Source organism: Anomaloglossus baeobatrachus, chromosome 1 (genome assembly GCF_048569485.1).
Source record: "Anomaloglossus baeobatrachus isolate aAnoBae1 chromosome 1, aAnoBae1.hap1, whole genome shotgun sequence".
Classification (NCBI taxonomy): Eukaryota; Metazoa; Chordata; class Amphibia; order Anura; family Aromobatidae; genus Anomaloglossus; species Anomaloglossus baeobatrachus.
The window spans coordinates 74,005,066-74,022,407 of record NC_134353.1 but is presented as its reverse complement, the minus strand read 5'-3'; the positions used below and the strand labels follow the sequence as shown (position 1 = coordinate 74,022,407).

Below are 17,342 nucleotides of genomic sequence, written 5' to 3'. Positions count from 1 at the left end.
ATAATTTTATAGAAAATGAGAACAAAAAGTATCGAACACCAGACCATGAGGTTATATTGTGTAATTTCATATAATACCGCCATATAGTGCGAAGATAAAACTGCCAAAATATTAAATGGCGTGTTCTTATAATGTGCTGTCATTTCAGAAAACTCTTCATTTTATATTAATGAGGATTGGGGTAATGAGACCCTGGTGTAACAACGAAGGGGCAGAAGCGTTCTGCAGTGGAGTGTACGGTGATGGGGTATGAGCCGTGCGCCGCTAACCCCTGTCCCCTGCCAAGGAACGTGGATAAGGGCCAATCATGGCCGGTGAGGGTCTCCACACCACTTTTCATAAGCCCAATATACACTGCTGTTCCCAAATAATAGCTCAATAATTTGGGGTTGCGGCACCTGCCCAATTTTCCAACACTAAATCCAGTGGTGGCCCGATCTGCCTTACCTGTGGCCTTGAGGTCCCATTCTTGGGTTCTATGGCCAGCCCCAATGTAATCCCCCCTGCCATGGCTTTCTTCAGGCTTTCTTTCACCTCCGTCAGCTCCAGCTCCAGGTTCACCCGATCGGTCTCTTTTAGTTTGCACTCTTCCTCTAACTTCTTGAACTTGTCCTCCAGCATCGCCTGAGATTTCCTCCCTGAAAAAGAGAAAAAAATAAAAAATGCCCAGACCATCACTGCGGGTGATATCTCCAGAATGAAATTCTCTGTGTTCTCTCTATACTAAATGATAAAGCGCTGGTTACCAGTAGCCACCACTAGGGGGGCCCCACTGCATATTAATGTCATAGACTCATAGAATTGGAAGGGACCTCAAGGGCCACCGGGTCCAACCCCCTGTGAGTGCAGGTTTTCCTAAATCATCCCAGCTATATGTTCATCCAGTTTCCGCTTGAAGATTTCCATTGATGGAGAGCTCACTACCTCCCATGGTCACCTGTTCCACTCCCTGACTGCCCTCACTACCTCCCATGGTCGCCTGTTCCACTCCCTGACTGCCCTCACTACCTCCCGTGGTAGCCTGTTCCACTCTCTGACTGCCCTCACTGCCTCCCGTGGTCGCCTGTTCCACTCTCTGACTGCCCTCACTGCCTCCCGTGGTCGCCTGTTCCACTCCCTGACTGCCCTCACTACCTCCCGTGGTCGCCTGTTCCACTCCCTGACTGCCCTCACTACCTCCCGTGGTAGCCTGTTCCACTCCCTGACTGCCCTCACTACCTCCCGTGGTTGCGTGTTCCACTCTCTGACTGCCCTCACTGCCTCCCGTGGTCGCCTGTTCCACTCTCTGACTGCCCTCACTGCCTCCCGTGGTCGCCTGTTCCACTCCCTGACTGCCCTCACCACCTCCCGTGGTCGCCTGTTCCACTCCCTGACTGCCCTCACTACCTCCCGTGGTCGCCTGTTCCACTCCCTGACTGCCCTCACTACCTCCCGTGGTCGCCTGTTCGACTCCCTGACTGCCCTCACTACCTCCCGTGGTAGCCTGTTCCACTCCCTGACTGCCCTCACTACCTCCCGTGGTCGCCTGTTCCACTCCCTGACTGCCCTCACTACCTCCCGTGGTCGCCTGTTCCACTCCCTGACTGCCCTCACTACCTCCCGTGGTCACCTGTTCCACTCTCTGACTGCCCTCACTGCCTCCCGTGGTCGCCTGTTCCACTCTCTGACTGCCCTTACTGCCTCCTGTGGTCGCCTGTTCCACTCTCTGACTGCCCTCACTGCCTCCCGTGGTCGCCTGTTCCACTCTCTGACTGCCCTCACTGCTTCCCGTGGTCGCCTGTTCCACTCTCTGACTGCCCTCACTGCCTCCCGTGGTCGCCTGTTCCACTCTCTGACTGCCCTCACTGCCTCCTGTGGTCGCCTGTTCCACTCTCTGACTGCCCTCACTGCCTCCCGTGGTCGCCTGTTCCACTCCCTGACTGCCCTCACTGCCTCCCGTGGTCGCCTGTTCCACTCCCTGACTGCCCTCACTGCCTCCCGTGGTAGCCTGTTCCACTCTCTGACTGCCCTCACTACCTCCCGTGGTAGCCTGTTCCACTCTCTGACTACCCTCACTACCTCCCGTGGTCACCTGTTCCACTCTCAGACTGCCTCACTGCCTCCCGTGGTCGCCTGTTCCACTCTCTGACTGCCCTTACTGCCTCCTGTGGTCGCCTGTTCCACTCTCTGACTGCCCTGACTACCTCCCGTGGTAGCCTGTTCCACTCTCTGACTGCCCTGACTACTTCCCGTGGTCGCCTGTTCCACTCTCTGACTGCCCTCACTGCCTCCCGTGGTCGCCTGTTCCATTCTCTGACTGCCCTCACCACCTCCCGTGGTCGCCTGTTCCACTCTCTGACTGCCCTCACTGCCTCCCGTGGTCGCCTGTTCCACTCTCTGACTGCCCTCACTGCCTCCCGTGGTCGCCTGTTCCACTCCCTGACTGCCCTCACTACCTCCCGTGGTCGCCTGTTCCACTCTCTGACTGCCCTGACTACCTCCCGTGGTAGCCTGTTCCACTCTCTGACTGCCCTCACTGCCTCCCGTGGTCGCCTGTTCCACTCCCTGACTGCCCTCACTGCCTCCCGTGGTTGCCTGTTCCACTCTCTGACTACCCTCACTGTCAGAAAGTTTTCTTAATGTCTAATCTGAATCTCCTTCCTTTAAGTTTCATCCCATTGCTTCTTGTACTTCCTTGTGCTAATGAGAATAGGGTGGTTCCCTCTGCACTGTGATGACCTTTTAGATATTTGTAGACCACTATTAAGTCTCCTCTCAGCCTTCTCTTTTGCAAACTAAACATTCCTAGTTCTTTTAGCCGGTCTTCATATGACATGGTTTGCAGACCTTCTACCATCTTGGTTGCTCTTCTCTGGACTTGCTCCAATATATTGATGTCTTTCTTGAATTGGGGCGCCCAGAACTGTACACAGTATTCCAGGAGGGTCTGACCAGGGTGCGAACAATACAAAATCCCCCTAGTGGCCACTGCTGGTAAGTGCTAATATGTGTGGGGAGGGAAGGTTGTTCTGAGCCCATAGTAATCAGTACTGGCTTAGCTATTAAAGGGGAGACCTTGACAATCTCCCACCCTGCACTATCTGTTCTACACTGCGGGTACAAGGTTTTTTCATTCTGCAGGTAATAAGATATTGGGATGTAGATGGGGGTAAGAATCCACAACAGGTGCCATTATAGTGCAGCAGGGGTCACGATGGCTCCTGGGCCCTACCTGCATTGGCTTCGATTGCGGCTTTAGTATCCCGCTTCTCTTTCCGGAGCTGCGCCAGTCTGTTCCTCAGAGCCTCCTTCTTCTTCAGTAGTTCTTCCTCTTTCTGTTGTAATTTCTTAGCGTCGGCCTCCACGCGGTTCTTCCCGTATTTATACTGCTCAGCGCCTGCAAAAAGTGGCATTACTACTGCATGCCCCATTACCATCCTGCTCTTGTCCACCTTTTTCTACTTAAATGCATGTATTTGGGACTAAAAATCATTATTGGGATTGGGATTCCTGAAAAATGTTGCACCATTTGGCTTTTACGGGCTCTTCGTTTTATGGTGTGATGTGTTCTTATAAATCAGCTAAGAGGAGCTCAGAAAAAGACAGATAAAAGTTGCAACCTCTCCTGTCAGATCAGTATTGTGAGCTCACTGATGGATTCTCAGTTAACTCATTTACTGCCAGCAACAGACGGAGGCTAAAGAAGGCAAACAAAGCGAAACCTTTAATGAAATCCAATTGTGTAAGCGATTATTTGCCTAAAAATACACGCATTTCCAACCAGCAGAATTATGAATGCAGCTCTGGAGTATAATACAGGCTGTTACTTAAATTGTATAAATGTCATTATATTTGATATAAACAGAATTATTCATTGTGGCACACGCGAGGATAGTTTGTGATGCTGAATTATAGCAGATGCTTGTACTTTGAGGGGCTTTGTTTTTGCTTATATGTGTGTATGATGCGCTTAACCCCTTAAAGGACTGGCCACTTTTTTTGTTTTTGCTCCACCCACGGCTGTTAGAGACAGATGAAGGCTGAATAATTCAGCCTTCATCTGCATTGGAAGACGCGGGCTCGGCATGCGAGCCTGCATCAAATGCAGTGTGAGACGATTTATGATGTGCCGTTTAGGCTGCTTTCACACATCAGTTTTTTGGCATCAGGCACAATCCGGCGAAAAAACTGATGCGACAGATTCGGCGAAAAAAGAAGGGAATTTTGTTTACTTACCGTAAATTCCTTTTCTTCTAGCTCCAATTGGGAGACCCAGACAATTTGGTGTATAGCTTATGCCTCCGGAGGCCACACAAAGTATTACACTAAAAGTGTAAAGCCCCTCCCCTTCAGCCTATACACCCCCCGTACTGCTACGGGCTCATCAGTTTTGGTGCAAAAGCCCGAAGGAGGAAAAAATTATAAACTGGTTTAAAGTAAATTCAATCCGAAGGAATATCGGAGAACTGAAACCATTTAACATGAACAACATGTGTTATACAAAAACAGGGGCGGGTGCTGGGTCTCCCAATTGGAGCTAGAAGAAAAGGAATTTACGGTAAGTAAACAAAATTCCCTTCTTCTTTGTCGCTCCTTATTGGGAGACCCAGACAATTGGGACGTCCAAAAGCAGTCCCTGGGTGGGTAAATAATACCTCATAATAGAGCCGTAACGGCTCCGTCCTACAGGTGGGCAACTGCCGCCTGAAGGACTCGCCTACCTAGGCTGGCATCTGCCGAAGCATAGGTATGCACCTGATAGTGCTTCGTGAAAGTGTGCAGGCTCGACCAGGTAGCTGCCTGACACACCTGCTGAGCCGTAGCCTGGTGTCGCAAGGCCCAGGACGCTCCCACGGCCCTGGTAGAATGGGCCTTCAGTCCTGAGGGAACCGGAAGCCCCGAGGAACGGTAAGCTTCGAGAATTGGTTCCTTGATCCACCGAGCCAGGGTTGAATTGGAAGCTTGTGTCCCTTTACGCTGGCCAGCGACAAGGACAAAGAGTGCATCCGAGCGGCGCAGGGGCGCCGTACGAGAAATGTAGATCTTGGCGGACGTTGGTTTCCTAGCCTGTCTCATAGTGGCAATGACCTCTTGAGATAATCCTGAAGACGCTAGGATCCAGGACTCAATGGCCACACAGTCAGGTTGAGGGCCGCAGAATTCAGATGGAAAAACGGCCCTTGAGACAGCAAATCTGGTCGGTCTGGCAGTGCCCACGGTTGGCCGACCGTGAGATGCCACAGATCCGGGTACCACGACCTCCTCGGCCAGTCTGGAGCGACGAGGATGACGCGGCGGCAGTCGGCCCTGATCTTGCGTAACACTCTGGGCAACAGTGCCAGAGGAGGAAACACATAAGGAAGCCGAAACTGCGACCAATCCTGAACTAAGGCGTCTGCCGCCAGAGCTCTGTGATCTTGAGATCGAGCCATGAATGTTGGGACCTTGTTGTTGTGCCGTGACGCCATTAGGTCGACGTCCGGCATCCCCCAGCGGCAACAGATCTCCTGAAACACGTCCGGGTGAAGGGACCATTCCCCTGCGTCCATGCCCTGGCGACTGAGAAAGTCTGCTTCCCAGTTTTCTACGCCCGGGATGTGAACTGCGGATATGGTGGATGCTGTGGCTTCCACCCACAGCAGAATCCGCCGGACTTCCTGGAAGGCTTGCCGACTGCGTGTCCCACCTTGGTGGTTGATGTAAGCCACCGCTGTGGAGTTGTCCGACTGAATTCGGATCTGCTTGCCTTCCAGCCACTGCTGGAACGCTTTTAGGGCAAGATACACTGCCCTGATCTCCAGAACATTGATCTGAAGTGAGGACTCTTGCTGAGTCCACGTACCCTGAGCCCTGTGGTGGAGAAAAACTGCTCCCCACCCTGACAGACTCGCGTCCGTCGTGACCACCGCCCAGGATGGGGATAGGAAGGATTTCCCCTTCGATAATGAAGTGGGAAGAAGCCACCACCGAAGGGAAGCTTTGGTTGCCTGAGAGAGGGAAACGTTCCTGTCTAGGGACGTCGGCATCCTGTCCCACTTGCGTAGGATGTCCCATTGAAGTGGACGCAGGTGAAACTGCGCGAAAGGGACTGCTTCCATTGCTGCCACCATCTTCCCCAGGAAGTGCATGAGGCGCCTCAAGGGGTGTGACCGACCTTGAAGGAGAGATTGCACCCCTGTCTGTAGTGAACGCTGTTTGTCCAGCGGAAGCTTCACTATCGCTGGAAGAGTATGAAACTCCATGCCAAGATATGTCAGCGATTGGACCGGTGTCAGATTTGACTTTGGAAAATTGATGATCCACCCGAAACTCTGGAGAATCTCCAGAGTAACGTTGAGGCTGTGTTGGCATGCCTCTTGAGAGGGTGCCTTGACCAGCAGATCGTCTAAGTAAGGGATCACCGAGTGACCCTGAGAGTGGAGGACCGCAACTACTGTAGCCATGACCTTGGTGAAAACCCTTGGGGCTGTCGCCAGGCCGAACGGCAGTGCCACGAACTGAAGGTGTTCGTCTCCTATGGCGAAGCGCAAGAAGCGCTGATGCTCTGGAGCAATTGGTACGTGGAGATAAGCATCCTTGATATCGATCGATGCTAGGAAATCTCCTTGGGACATTGAGGCGATGACGGAGCGGAGGGATTCCATCCGGAACCGCCTGGTCCTTACGTGTTTGTTGAGCAGTTTTAGGTCCAAAACAGGACAGAAGGACCCGTCCTTCTTTGGAACCACAAACAGGTTGGAGTAGAAACCGTGGCCCTGTTGCTGAAGAGGAACCGGGACCACCACTCCTTCTGCCTTCAGAATGCCCACCGCCTGCAGAAGAGCCTCGGCTCGCTCGGGAGGCGGAGATGTTCTGAAGAATCGAGTCGGAGGACGAGAGCTGAACTCTATCCTGTAACCGTGAGACAAAATGTCTCTCACCCAACGGTCTTTTACTTGTGGCAGCCAGGTGTCGCAAAAGCGGGAGAGCCTGCCACCGACCGAGGATGCGGTGTGAGGAGGCCGTAAGTCATGAGGAAGCCGCCTTAGTAGCGGCACCTCCGGCGGTCTTTTTAGGGCGTGATTTAGACCGCCATGCGTCGGAGTTCCTCTGATCCTTCTGAGGCCTTTTGGACGAGGAGAATTGGGACCTGCCCGCACCCCGAAAGGACCGAAACCTCGACTGTCCCCTCCTCTGTTGGGGTGTTTTTGGTTTGGCCTGGGGTAAGGATGTTTCCTTTCCCTTGGATTGTTTGATGATTTCATCCAATCTCTCACCAAACAAACGGTCGCCAGAAAATGGCAATCCAGTTAAGCACTTTTTGGAAGCCGAATCTGCCTTCCATTCCCGCAGCCACAAGGCCCTGCGTATTGCCACCGAATTGTCGGCTGCAACCGCCGTACGGCTCGCAGAGTCCAGGACAGCATTAATAGCGTAGGACGCAAATGCCGACGTTTGAGAGGTTATAGACGCCACCTGCGGCGCAGACGTACGTGTGAGTGCGTCAATTTGCGCCTGACCAGCTGAGATAGCTTGGAGTGCCCATACGGCTGCGAATGCTGGAGCAAAAGACGCGCCGATAGCTTCATAGATGGATTCCACCAGAGCTCCATCTGTCTGTCAGTGGCATCCTTGAGTGAAGCTCCATCTTCCACTGCAACTTTGGATCTAGCCGCAAGTCTGGAGATTGGAGGATCCACCTTGGGACACTGAGTCCAGCCCTCGACCACGTCAGGGGGGAAAGGGTAACGTGTATCCTTAAGGCGCTTGGAAAAACGCTTATCTGGACAAGCTCGGTGTTTCTGGACTGCCTCTCTGAAGTCAGAGTGGTCCAGAAACATACTCTTTGTACGCTTGGGAAACCTGAAACGGAATTTCTCCTGCTGAGAAGCTGACTCCTCCACTGGAGGAGCTGAGGGAGAAATATCCAACATTTCATTGATGGACGCAATAAGATCATTCACTATGGCGTCCCCATCAGGAGTATCAAGGTTGAGAGCGGCTTCAGGATCAGAATCCTGATCAGCTACCTCCGCTTCATCATACAGAGAGTCCTCTCGCTGAGACCCTGAACATTGTGATGATGTCGAGGGGATATCATAGCGAGCTCGCTTAATCGGTCTGGGGCTCCGGTCCGTGTCAGAGACCTCACCCTGGGATCCATGAGACACCCCGGGAGGACATTGCTGTTCCAACTGAGGGGGACCAGGGGGCAATGATTCCACAGTGCCCCTGGCTTGAGATGCCGGCCTGGACTGCAAGGCTTCTAATATCTTAGCCATAGTCTCAGAAAGTCTTTCAGTAAAAACTGCAAACTCCGTCCCTGTCACCTGGACAGTGTTAACAGGTGGTTCTCCCTGGGCCGCCCTTAGCAGAGGCTCCGGCTGAGAAAGTGCCACAGGGGCCGAGCATTGCACACAATGAGGGTCAGTGGAACCTGCCGGCAGTATAGCCGTACATGCTGCACAGGCAGCATAGTAAGTCTGTGCTTTGGCACCCTTGCTATTTGTGGACGACATGCTGTTGTCTCCTCTGAGCAATACAGGAGGGTATATAGACAAAAATCAACAGTGCACCATACAGTGTAAAGTATAGTCTATAATCATATAATCTATAAGTACACTTCTGCACTAGTGGGGCCAGCACCACAGGTGCTGCTTACCGCCTTCGCAAAGCGGTTGTGTGGGCACCAGAAATCCTGCCTGGGTCTCCCTGAGCTTGTCTCTCCTCTCCAGCGTTAGCAGAGCTGAGAGGAATGGCTGCCGGCGTCCTGAGGAGAGGAGGGAGCCGTGGGCGTGACCCAGAAAAGTGCGGGAACTGGTGCCCCACTGTGCAGAGTGAGGGGGGTGGAGTATGCAAAGCATGCTCCAGCCCTCAGTGCTGCCGTCCTGTACAGCGTCCCGCCCTTCCCCTGACTGGCAGGGCTGGGGGCGGGAAGAAAAACGAGACTAGGCCGCAAAAGCCGGGGACTCGAGTTATAAGCGCGGCCGCCGTATAAGCGCGGTCGGCGCGGAAGTCCCCGGCGCACTAACAGTCCCAGCCGCGCCGCAGTGATAACCATGGCAGCGGCGGTCAGCGCGGCAGTCCCCCTACACGAACACACTCAGCGACGCTGAAGTGTGTAATGGCACAAACGCAGTCAGCGCTGCTGTCCCCGGTGCACTAGCACACCCAGCAATGCTGGAGTGTTGCTGTGCGCGGTCCCCACGGGGACACAGAGTACCTCAAAGTAGCAGGGCCATGTCCCTGAACGATACTCGGCTCCTATCCAGCATGGTCCTCAGGAGCTGTGGATGGAGCACGGTCTCCTGTGCCTGGAGACCGAAAGGATCCCACTTCACCCAGAGCCCTAATTGAGGGATGGGGAAGGAAAGCAGCATGTGGGCTCCAGCCTCCGTACCCGCAATGGATACCTCAACCTTAACAACACCGCCGACAAGAGTGGGGTGAGAAGGGAGCATGCTGGGGGCCCTGTTATGGGCCCTCTTTTCTTCCATCCGACATAGTCAGCAGCTGCTGCTGACTAAGCTGTGGAGCTATGCGTGCATGTCTGACCTCCTTCGCACAAAGCATAAAAACTGATGAGCCCGTAGCAGTACGGGGGGTGTATAGGCTGAAGGGGAGGGGCTTTACACTTTTAGTGTAATACTTTGTGTGGCCTCCGGAGGCATAAGCTATACACCCAATTGTCTGGGTCTCCCAATAAGGAGCGACAAAGAAAGGATCAGTTGCATCAGTTTTTTCCATCAGTTCCTTCAGTTTTGTAACGGATCTGTTGTGATACTGAGCATGCTCAGTTAAAAAAAAATGGATCCGGCGGCCGTATCGTTTTTTTTTTTTTTTGCGCCGCATTACGCCGGATCCGGCGTCCATAGGCTTCCATTATAAAACACATCGTACGGCGCCGGATCGATACGGTTTTTCGCCGGAGACAAAAAACGTTCCCCTCAGCGTTCCATCCGGCCGCCGGACAAGCACATTTTGCCAGATCCAGTGAAGGCTGGATGGAATACAAGGCCATCCGGCACAATCCGATGTTAATAGAAGTCTATGGGGGAAAAACGGATCCGGCAGCAACAGAGGTTACAAAAAATAATAATAATTTTTGCAATTGGGTTTCACAAACATTGTGAACCATTTGGCTTTTACAGGAGTTTTGTTTGCGGACACAGTGAATCGTCACTATGTAACTCTTACCTGTGTTTTCTGATCTCTTCTCGGGTGATTTCTGACCACATCAAAGTTCATTTGCACACAGAAAGGAAAAATCCAGCTCACCGATCAGACCCGCTGCAGCATCAGCATGTCCTGCGCTCGGAGCGGTGCGGCCACCAATAGAAGATTAGAAGAAGAATTCAGCGCTGGGCATACATTTTAAAAGTCCATCTTTTTATGTAGAATTCAGTAAAATCCAGCAGGCAAAGTGACTTCACAACGAACCATACAGAACTGGAACACGCGTTTCGACGCTCAGGTCTTAATCATGTTGAGAACATGATTAAGACCTGAGCGTCGAAACGCGTGTTCTGGCTCTGTATGGCTCCTTGTGATGGCACTTTACCTGCTGGATTTTACTGAATCCTAAATAAAAAGATGGACTTTTAAAATGTATGCCCAGCGCTGAATTCTTCTTCTAATCTTCACATCATAGTTTAGTTCCACTCTGATCATAAATCAGCACAGAGGAGCTCAGGAAAAGACAGATAAAAGAGTTAGGGGCACTTTGCACACTACGATATCGCAGGTGCGATGTCGGTGGGGTCAAATGTGGAAGGAAGGAGGTGGGCGGGATGTTTACGTCCCGCTCATCTCCGCCCCTCCGTTTCTATTGGCCGCCTGCCATGTAACGTCGCTGTGATGCCGCACGACCCGCCCCCGTAGGAAGGAGGCGGGTCGCCGGCCAGAGCGACGTCGCAGGGCAGGTGAGTGCGTGTGAAGCTGCCGTAGTGATAATGTTGGCTACGGCAGCTATCACAAGATATCGCAGCTGCAACGGAGGCGGGGACTATCGCGCTCAGCATTGCTAACATCAGCTTGCGATGTCGTAGTGTGCAAAGTACCACTTACAATCTCACTGACCAATATTTACTTAACTCCGAGCCAGTACAAGCCAAACGGTGCACAATTATCAATGAAGCCCAATGGCAGAAATTATTGTCACATGCATTAAAGGGGAAAAGCCCATGTCCTAAGAGGGTGTTCCTATCCTGTACTCACTGGAGTTGCTGCGCTTCACCGTGCTGGCCGGCAGCGGCTTCCTCTGCTGGTTGGCGGCTATTCTGGATTTGGATGTAATGCCATTTGATGCTATCGGAGGCTTCTTACTCCTGAGCTGCGGAGCAGAAGAAAAACATTTAAAGGAAACTCAACATTTACTGTATTATTATCAACACGTATAACATTAATACTATTCTCATCCTTATAATGATTATGATTATAGAGGTCGCTTGTTGCATCTTGACACGGAGTAAAAACCAAAATCCTACACTACGTTAATAAAGATCTGAGACACTTTGTAGAAAATGGCCGCACCGCCACCAAATCAATGTAACACGGTTAATGCACCTGGGATGAAGTCTGGAGGGAAGGGTCCAGTAGTTGTACCCCTCTAGTCATCATTCCAGGTGCACTAACAGCTCAGCATTACTGTACATGCATTTGGTGATGTTACCAGTGGTTTGGCCATTTCTCCAAAGTGTTCCAGGAGCCGTTTTTCAAGATGACATCATCATTCTGCATTGCTCGTGCTACTGTGAGGCCTAAACATGCCATTATGGCCTGCAGGGTCTCCGGACTTGTCTTTCATAGAGCATGTCTGGGACATCATTAGTCGGCTACTGCCAAGGTGGCTGCCAGCAGCGGATCTTGATGATTTGCCTGAGCACATCTGGGACGTCATTAGGCAGCAATTACAAAGGTGTCTGCCAGCAGCAGATCTTGATGATTTGCCTGAGCACATCTGGGACGTCAGTAGTTGGCAATTGCAAGGGGAGCTGGCAGCAGCGGATTTTGATGATTTGGCAAAGTGTGTTCACTGCAGCAGAGCATTCCTCAGACCAGAGGTTCCCAACTCCAGTCCTCAAGGCACACCAACAGGGCATGTTTTCAGGATTTCTTTAGCATTGCATGGGTGTTGGATTCAGCACCTTTGCAGGTGATTAAATTATCACCTGTGCAATACTAAGGAAATCCTGAAAACATGCACTGTTGGTGTGACTTGAGGACTGGAGTTGGGAACCTCTGCCTCAGACAACCATTAATAACCTCATTGATAGTAGCCGAGGCAGTAAGTACGGGGATATCTGCATGTGGCACTCATACTTAACACTGAATAAATCAAGAGCTTTTCAAAATGTTTCTTCCACTTTAAGATCCTTTTCATGTCTATTGATCCTGTGATTTCGATAATTCTACAACTTTTCCTTCCTGGTGTTACCATTTCATTGTTGAGGAATGTGTTTTTAGTACTTTGTTAAAGTTTTTGCAGGTGAGAATGGTGGTGATTAGAATTCAGGACCACAGACCCTCCTGTTATTATGGATGTTGATTAATGTGAGAGGTGCGGGGCAGCGGGTTTGCTCTGCCTTTACAATAATAATCTCGCAGAGATTGGTCTGATCGGATGTTATATAAAATTCAGTATTAGAATTACAGTATGGGGAATTCTCCAAGACACAAATGACGTCAGTGAGACTCGTCGGCTTCAGTTTTATTAGCTGAACAGTAATGTCAGGACCCCATTGATCACCTCCGGAGGAGGATAATGAAGTTACGCAGGTCTGCAGCAGATCAGCGGCTCAGGAGACACATCCAATTAGAAAGCTTTTAATGAATTTATGTAAGTAGTAATGAATTGGAAATCATTACGGGACTTTCCTCGGGATTTGATCAGACGACGTTAAAGGATCAACGGAGCTGAGGACACAGTTGGGACTCTATTGGGTATATACACTGACAGTTACGCCGTGGAGACACAAATACTTAACACCTTGCATGTTTTTTTGCAACTTTGTGTCCCTGATCCGACCAAGAGTTTGATACTTTTCATTACAGGAATGCTGCTTTTTGCAAGGGTGAGTCAAAAATGTTCCGCATTCTAATTATATGAAAAATGCTGACTTGTCGGTTCTTTCCGTACGAGGTCATCGATCTGGAGGATAGAACGTGGTACGTCTCTTCATTTGTGACCGAAGAGAAACAATGGCCGCCCCACTTGTCATTTGCATGAAACTAGAGCAGAGATTTGTTTTTTTTCCTGAGTGATCTGAGGTTGTGTCTGGTGCTCGTATTTAGTGATGACTTAAAGCACGGGATGGAGAAAGTGTTTTGTCGCGAAGAAGTGAGTATGAATGGATTAAGACATTCAAGGAAAGTGTCAGCCGTGAAGGAGGAGCCGAGTGCACGTCCACATCGATTGTACACGTGAACTGAAGAGTGACCGTGGATTATGTCCCCTGAAAGACGCCCTACGAAGACAAAGATTTCCTCCTGAAGAAGAGCAGAAAGCAGTAGCGCATTTTTGGGTTACAGCTTGGCGTAAAATATTTTTTAATGAGAGAATACAAAAGCTTCTAGACGGCTGGATAAAGTGTATGGAAAAAGCTGTGAGATAATGCATTTGTCTATTCTGAATGATGATTAACAAATTGTCTACAGCCAGAGAGCGGAATAGGTTTGGCACCCCCGTATTTTAAAGGGGTCCTTGACTTTGGACAATAAATCGGCAATAAAAGGGTCCATGGATCATAAGCAAATTACAAGGGGATACTCAGCGATCTTCTGTAACATCTGGGAAACTGTGCAATTTTTCTGCAATATTACCAGAGGGCATTATACAGTGATTATTAAAGGGGTTTTCCACTACTAGGACAACTCCTTCTGAGTCCACGTTTACCCCAGGTAAAATAATAAAGCCTATACTCACCTCCCATACCAAAGGTGCCACAACTCATGTGATGTCACGTGAGCCCCACGTCTAATCAGTGCTGGTTTCGGTCTCCCCCGTCTTCGGACCAAATGAGGTAATGAACAGGAAGTGAGTGCTGCAACTACTGCTCACTTCCTGTTGATTGGTCCGAAGGTGGGGAGACAGAAGCCGGCTCTGCTGGAGCGCTGCCGGTACAGGCTTTATTATTGTGGAATCAGAAGTGGGCAACTGCTTTAAATATAATGGGTTGTCTGACAATGCAGGGTAGGACAGGTCTTCCTGGGGAAGAGGAGCGCTGTGTAACTGTTCTCTTCCCTGGCCAGGAGAGGGGGATCCATCTAGAAGTTCAGCACCGGTGCCAGCTATAGGTTAAAATATGAACTGCATAGTTGTCTTCAGACTATTCCTTTGGCTGCATACATGGGCGGCACAGTGGCTCAGTGGTTAGCACTGCAGTCTTGCAGCGCTGGGGTCCTGGGTTCAAATCCCACCAAGGACAACATCTGCAAGGAGTTTGTATGTTCTCCCTGTGTTTGCGTGGGTTTCCTCTGGTTTCCTCCCACACTCCAAAAACATACAGATAGGGACTCTAGATTGTGAGCCCCAATGGGGACAGTGTTGCGTATGTACTGTATGTAAAGCGCTGTGGAATTAATAGTGCTATATAAATGAAGACAATTATTATTATACAATAAGATAAGACATGAGCAAATAGACTTGCACAACCCCAGCCATCAGTAGCCACCAGATGAACTTCCTTAGCCAAATGCCTGCTGCGATTACTAGACCCCTGCAACGTCAGGACATCGGGGCATGATGAAAGTTGTGACTTGGCCATACGCGTCTCAATTGGTCATTTGACGTCTCACTGTTGCCTGGGTGCTCAGGATTTCGGCATTTGAGTAAAAGGAGTTTGCACCAACCTGGTCCAGACACATGGACTAATATTAATATTATATATTATATATATATATATACTATATATAATGACATCTAATAATAGCCTAAAAGCCACCCACCAGTGATTTTTACTCAATTACCAAGTCACTGGGGATCGGTTTGCCAAAATAGGGAAAAATGAGTATTATGCAGATATACATGACTATACAGAATAAAATCCAGGACACCCACATCCTTCTCCTTTGGTGTAGGAGTTACTTGAGCTGTGTGCCCACAATCAGGGTTCACAGCGTTTTGGATGTAGTATGTTTCAGCTACGTCCAAAACGCTGCGTTGTACAGTACAAGCATAGTGGAAGGGATTTCTAGAAATCCCGTGCACACTGTGCGTGCACTGCAGAGCGAAAACTGACCGGCAATGCCGTGGAATGTCAATTCTTTCCTGCGGAGATGCAAGTGTTCAGCGCAGGGAGAACAGAAGGGAGATCGCAACTGCACGAGCTCGGATCATGGGCACGGGCAGCTGCGGTCTCCTGTGGACGGCATTCACGGCCCTGCAGGTCAGGACTAGTGTTGAGCGGACCCGGATCCGCAAAATCCGTATCCGCACGATTTCAGCGCCCGATCCGAGTCCGACCAGTACCCGGGATTCGGGGTGCACGATCCGGATCCGTGGTTTTCTTTTTTCCCTCTCTCTCTCTCTCTTCTCTCTCTCTCTCGTCCCGGAACCCGCTCCCCATTGATTACCATGGTCGCAGATTCCGGATCAGATCCGGACTTCGGCGGCAAACCGATCCGGATCCGCCGGACCCGGATTTTGACCGATCCGCTCAACTCTAGTCATGACCCACCGCGTCCAGGATGCAGCGGGTCCTGATCGTGTGAACATGCCCTAAAGCTACTACTGAAATCAGTGACCATGTTACCTACCCCGAAGCCTGGAGACATGCAGGGAAGAGGAGATACAAGAAACGTGCAGTACCTGAGCAGCAGAGCCGGCAGACGCCCTCCCCAGAGTAGGAGAGTTGTTAGTGACAGACGGAGAGGACAGACTGGAGGACACAGGAGATTTGTAGTGGTTAGGAGAAAGTTTCTCAGAGGAAAACCTATTGGGCTTTTTGTCAGTCGGAGCGTTGCGTGCAAAGATTTTTGGAGATGGCAAGTTATCGTACACATCTGCCTCATCATAGAGCACCTCTTCTCCCTTCTGCCTGTTATGGGAATAGTCTTCGTCCGGCCTCCACTGTAAATACACACAGCTTCACTATTAGGCGGAGGAACATGGATAAGACAGAAGGAAAAGGGAAGAAAAGAAGGGACAAACAGCACATAAAGCCACATTATCTGCCACCGACCCCATGACCCCACATCTGCAGAGAAGAAGGACATTCCCCCGACAGGGAGCTGACAACCAGAGGGGGGGATGCAGCTGCAGAAACCTCAGGACATCCCCTGCTGGAGCATCATGGCGCTCATCCAGGGCTAGTGGTGATGCCGAGGCCTCCAGGGCGAAGGAGGCCATCTGAAGCAGTTCTCTACCGTGGGGAGGATTTGTGCAGTAATCTCAGAAGAGAATGTGGAAAGTCTAAAAGGTCATCATAGGACACTCCAAAACACAAGTGTCTATCCGGGCATGTGACACAGAACTGCCCCTGCTGACCGTCACACCATGGCTGTCAGTCACCGGGGGTGTCTGCGCTATTTTTAGTCAACAATATTAGTACAATGGGGTGCAATATTTTTGTCTTCAGAAGAAATCTGGATGAACCCCATAGTGCAAGAGACACCAGAAGGGTGACACCGTCCCAGCCCTCCGCTGTATGCGTCTTCCTTACCAATCCATTAATGCACGGGACGTCATCATAGTGAAGAGCCACTCCGCTGGGACACGAGTAGCCGTTTGTGGGGGCTTCACGGTAGGGGTTAGTGGATATCACTCTTCTGTTCATAAAACTGAAAGAAAAAAACAAAAAGAGGAAGAGGGATTAAGAAAAGGTGACTTTGTAGCCAAGGTAAGACCCTGACCCCTCGTCATCCTCCTCCCAAGTACATGACTATGGGCAGCAAATGGTCACATCCAGATGCTGCCTCTGGCCAATGTGATAGCCCTGTTATTAGGCTGTCATAAGATATACACCTACGCAATAATTTATACAGTATATATATATATACCCACTGCTAAAAGATATGGGAATGAGCAGGTGTTGGTCTCTTTACATAACCATACATTCCTTGACCAAGAACCTGCAAAAACACTAGTGTACTCCCTCATGTACCTTCTGCACTCAATCTATTCTACACTCTGCTTCTGATTAGTCCACCTGTCCTCCCGCTATTCCCCGGCCTCTTCACTCTGCCAATCTCTTTACTGGCTTTCCATTGCCCAAAGACTCTGTTTTAATACCTTAACCATGATATATAAAGCATCTACAACCTGTCTCCTCCATACATCTGTGACCTAGTCTCCCGGTACCTACCTGGATGTAACCTCCAATCTTCACAAGGTCTCCTTCTCTGCTCCTCTCTTATCTCCTCTTCCCACAATCGTGTACAAGATT

At 50.4% G+C, this 17,342-nt stretch overlaps 1 protein-coding gene across 2 annotated transcripts in view; it reads right to left on the bottom strand.

Moving 5' to 3' along the window:
• AFAP1 (actin filament associated protein 1) overlaps positions 1-17,342 on the bottom strand; it is a 193,589-nt gene that overhangs the window by 5,115 nt on the left and 171,132 nt on the right. For both annotated transcript variants that reach the window (XM_075333279.1, XM_075333289.1), the window contains exons 12-16: positions 16,620-16,737; positions 15,767-16,027; positions 11,176-11,290; positions 3,212-3,376; positions 448-638 (exon numbers count right to left, since the gene is read on the bottom strand). In XM_075333279.1, the coding sequence (XP_075189394.1) occupies positions 448-638; positions 3,212-3,376; positions 11,176-11,290; positions 15,767-16,027; positions 16,620-16,737 (850 nt within the window). The remainder of the gene's footprint in view (positions 1-447; positions 639-3,211; positions 3,377-11,175; positions 11,291-15,766; positions 16,028-16,619; positions 16,738-17,342) is intronic.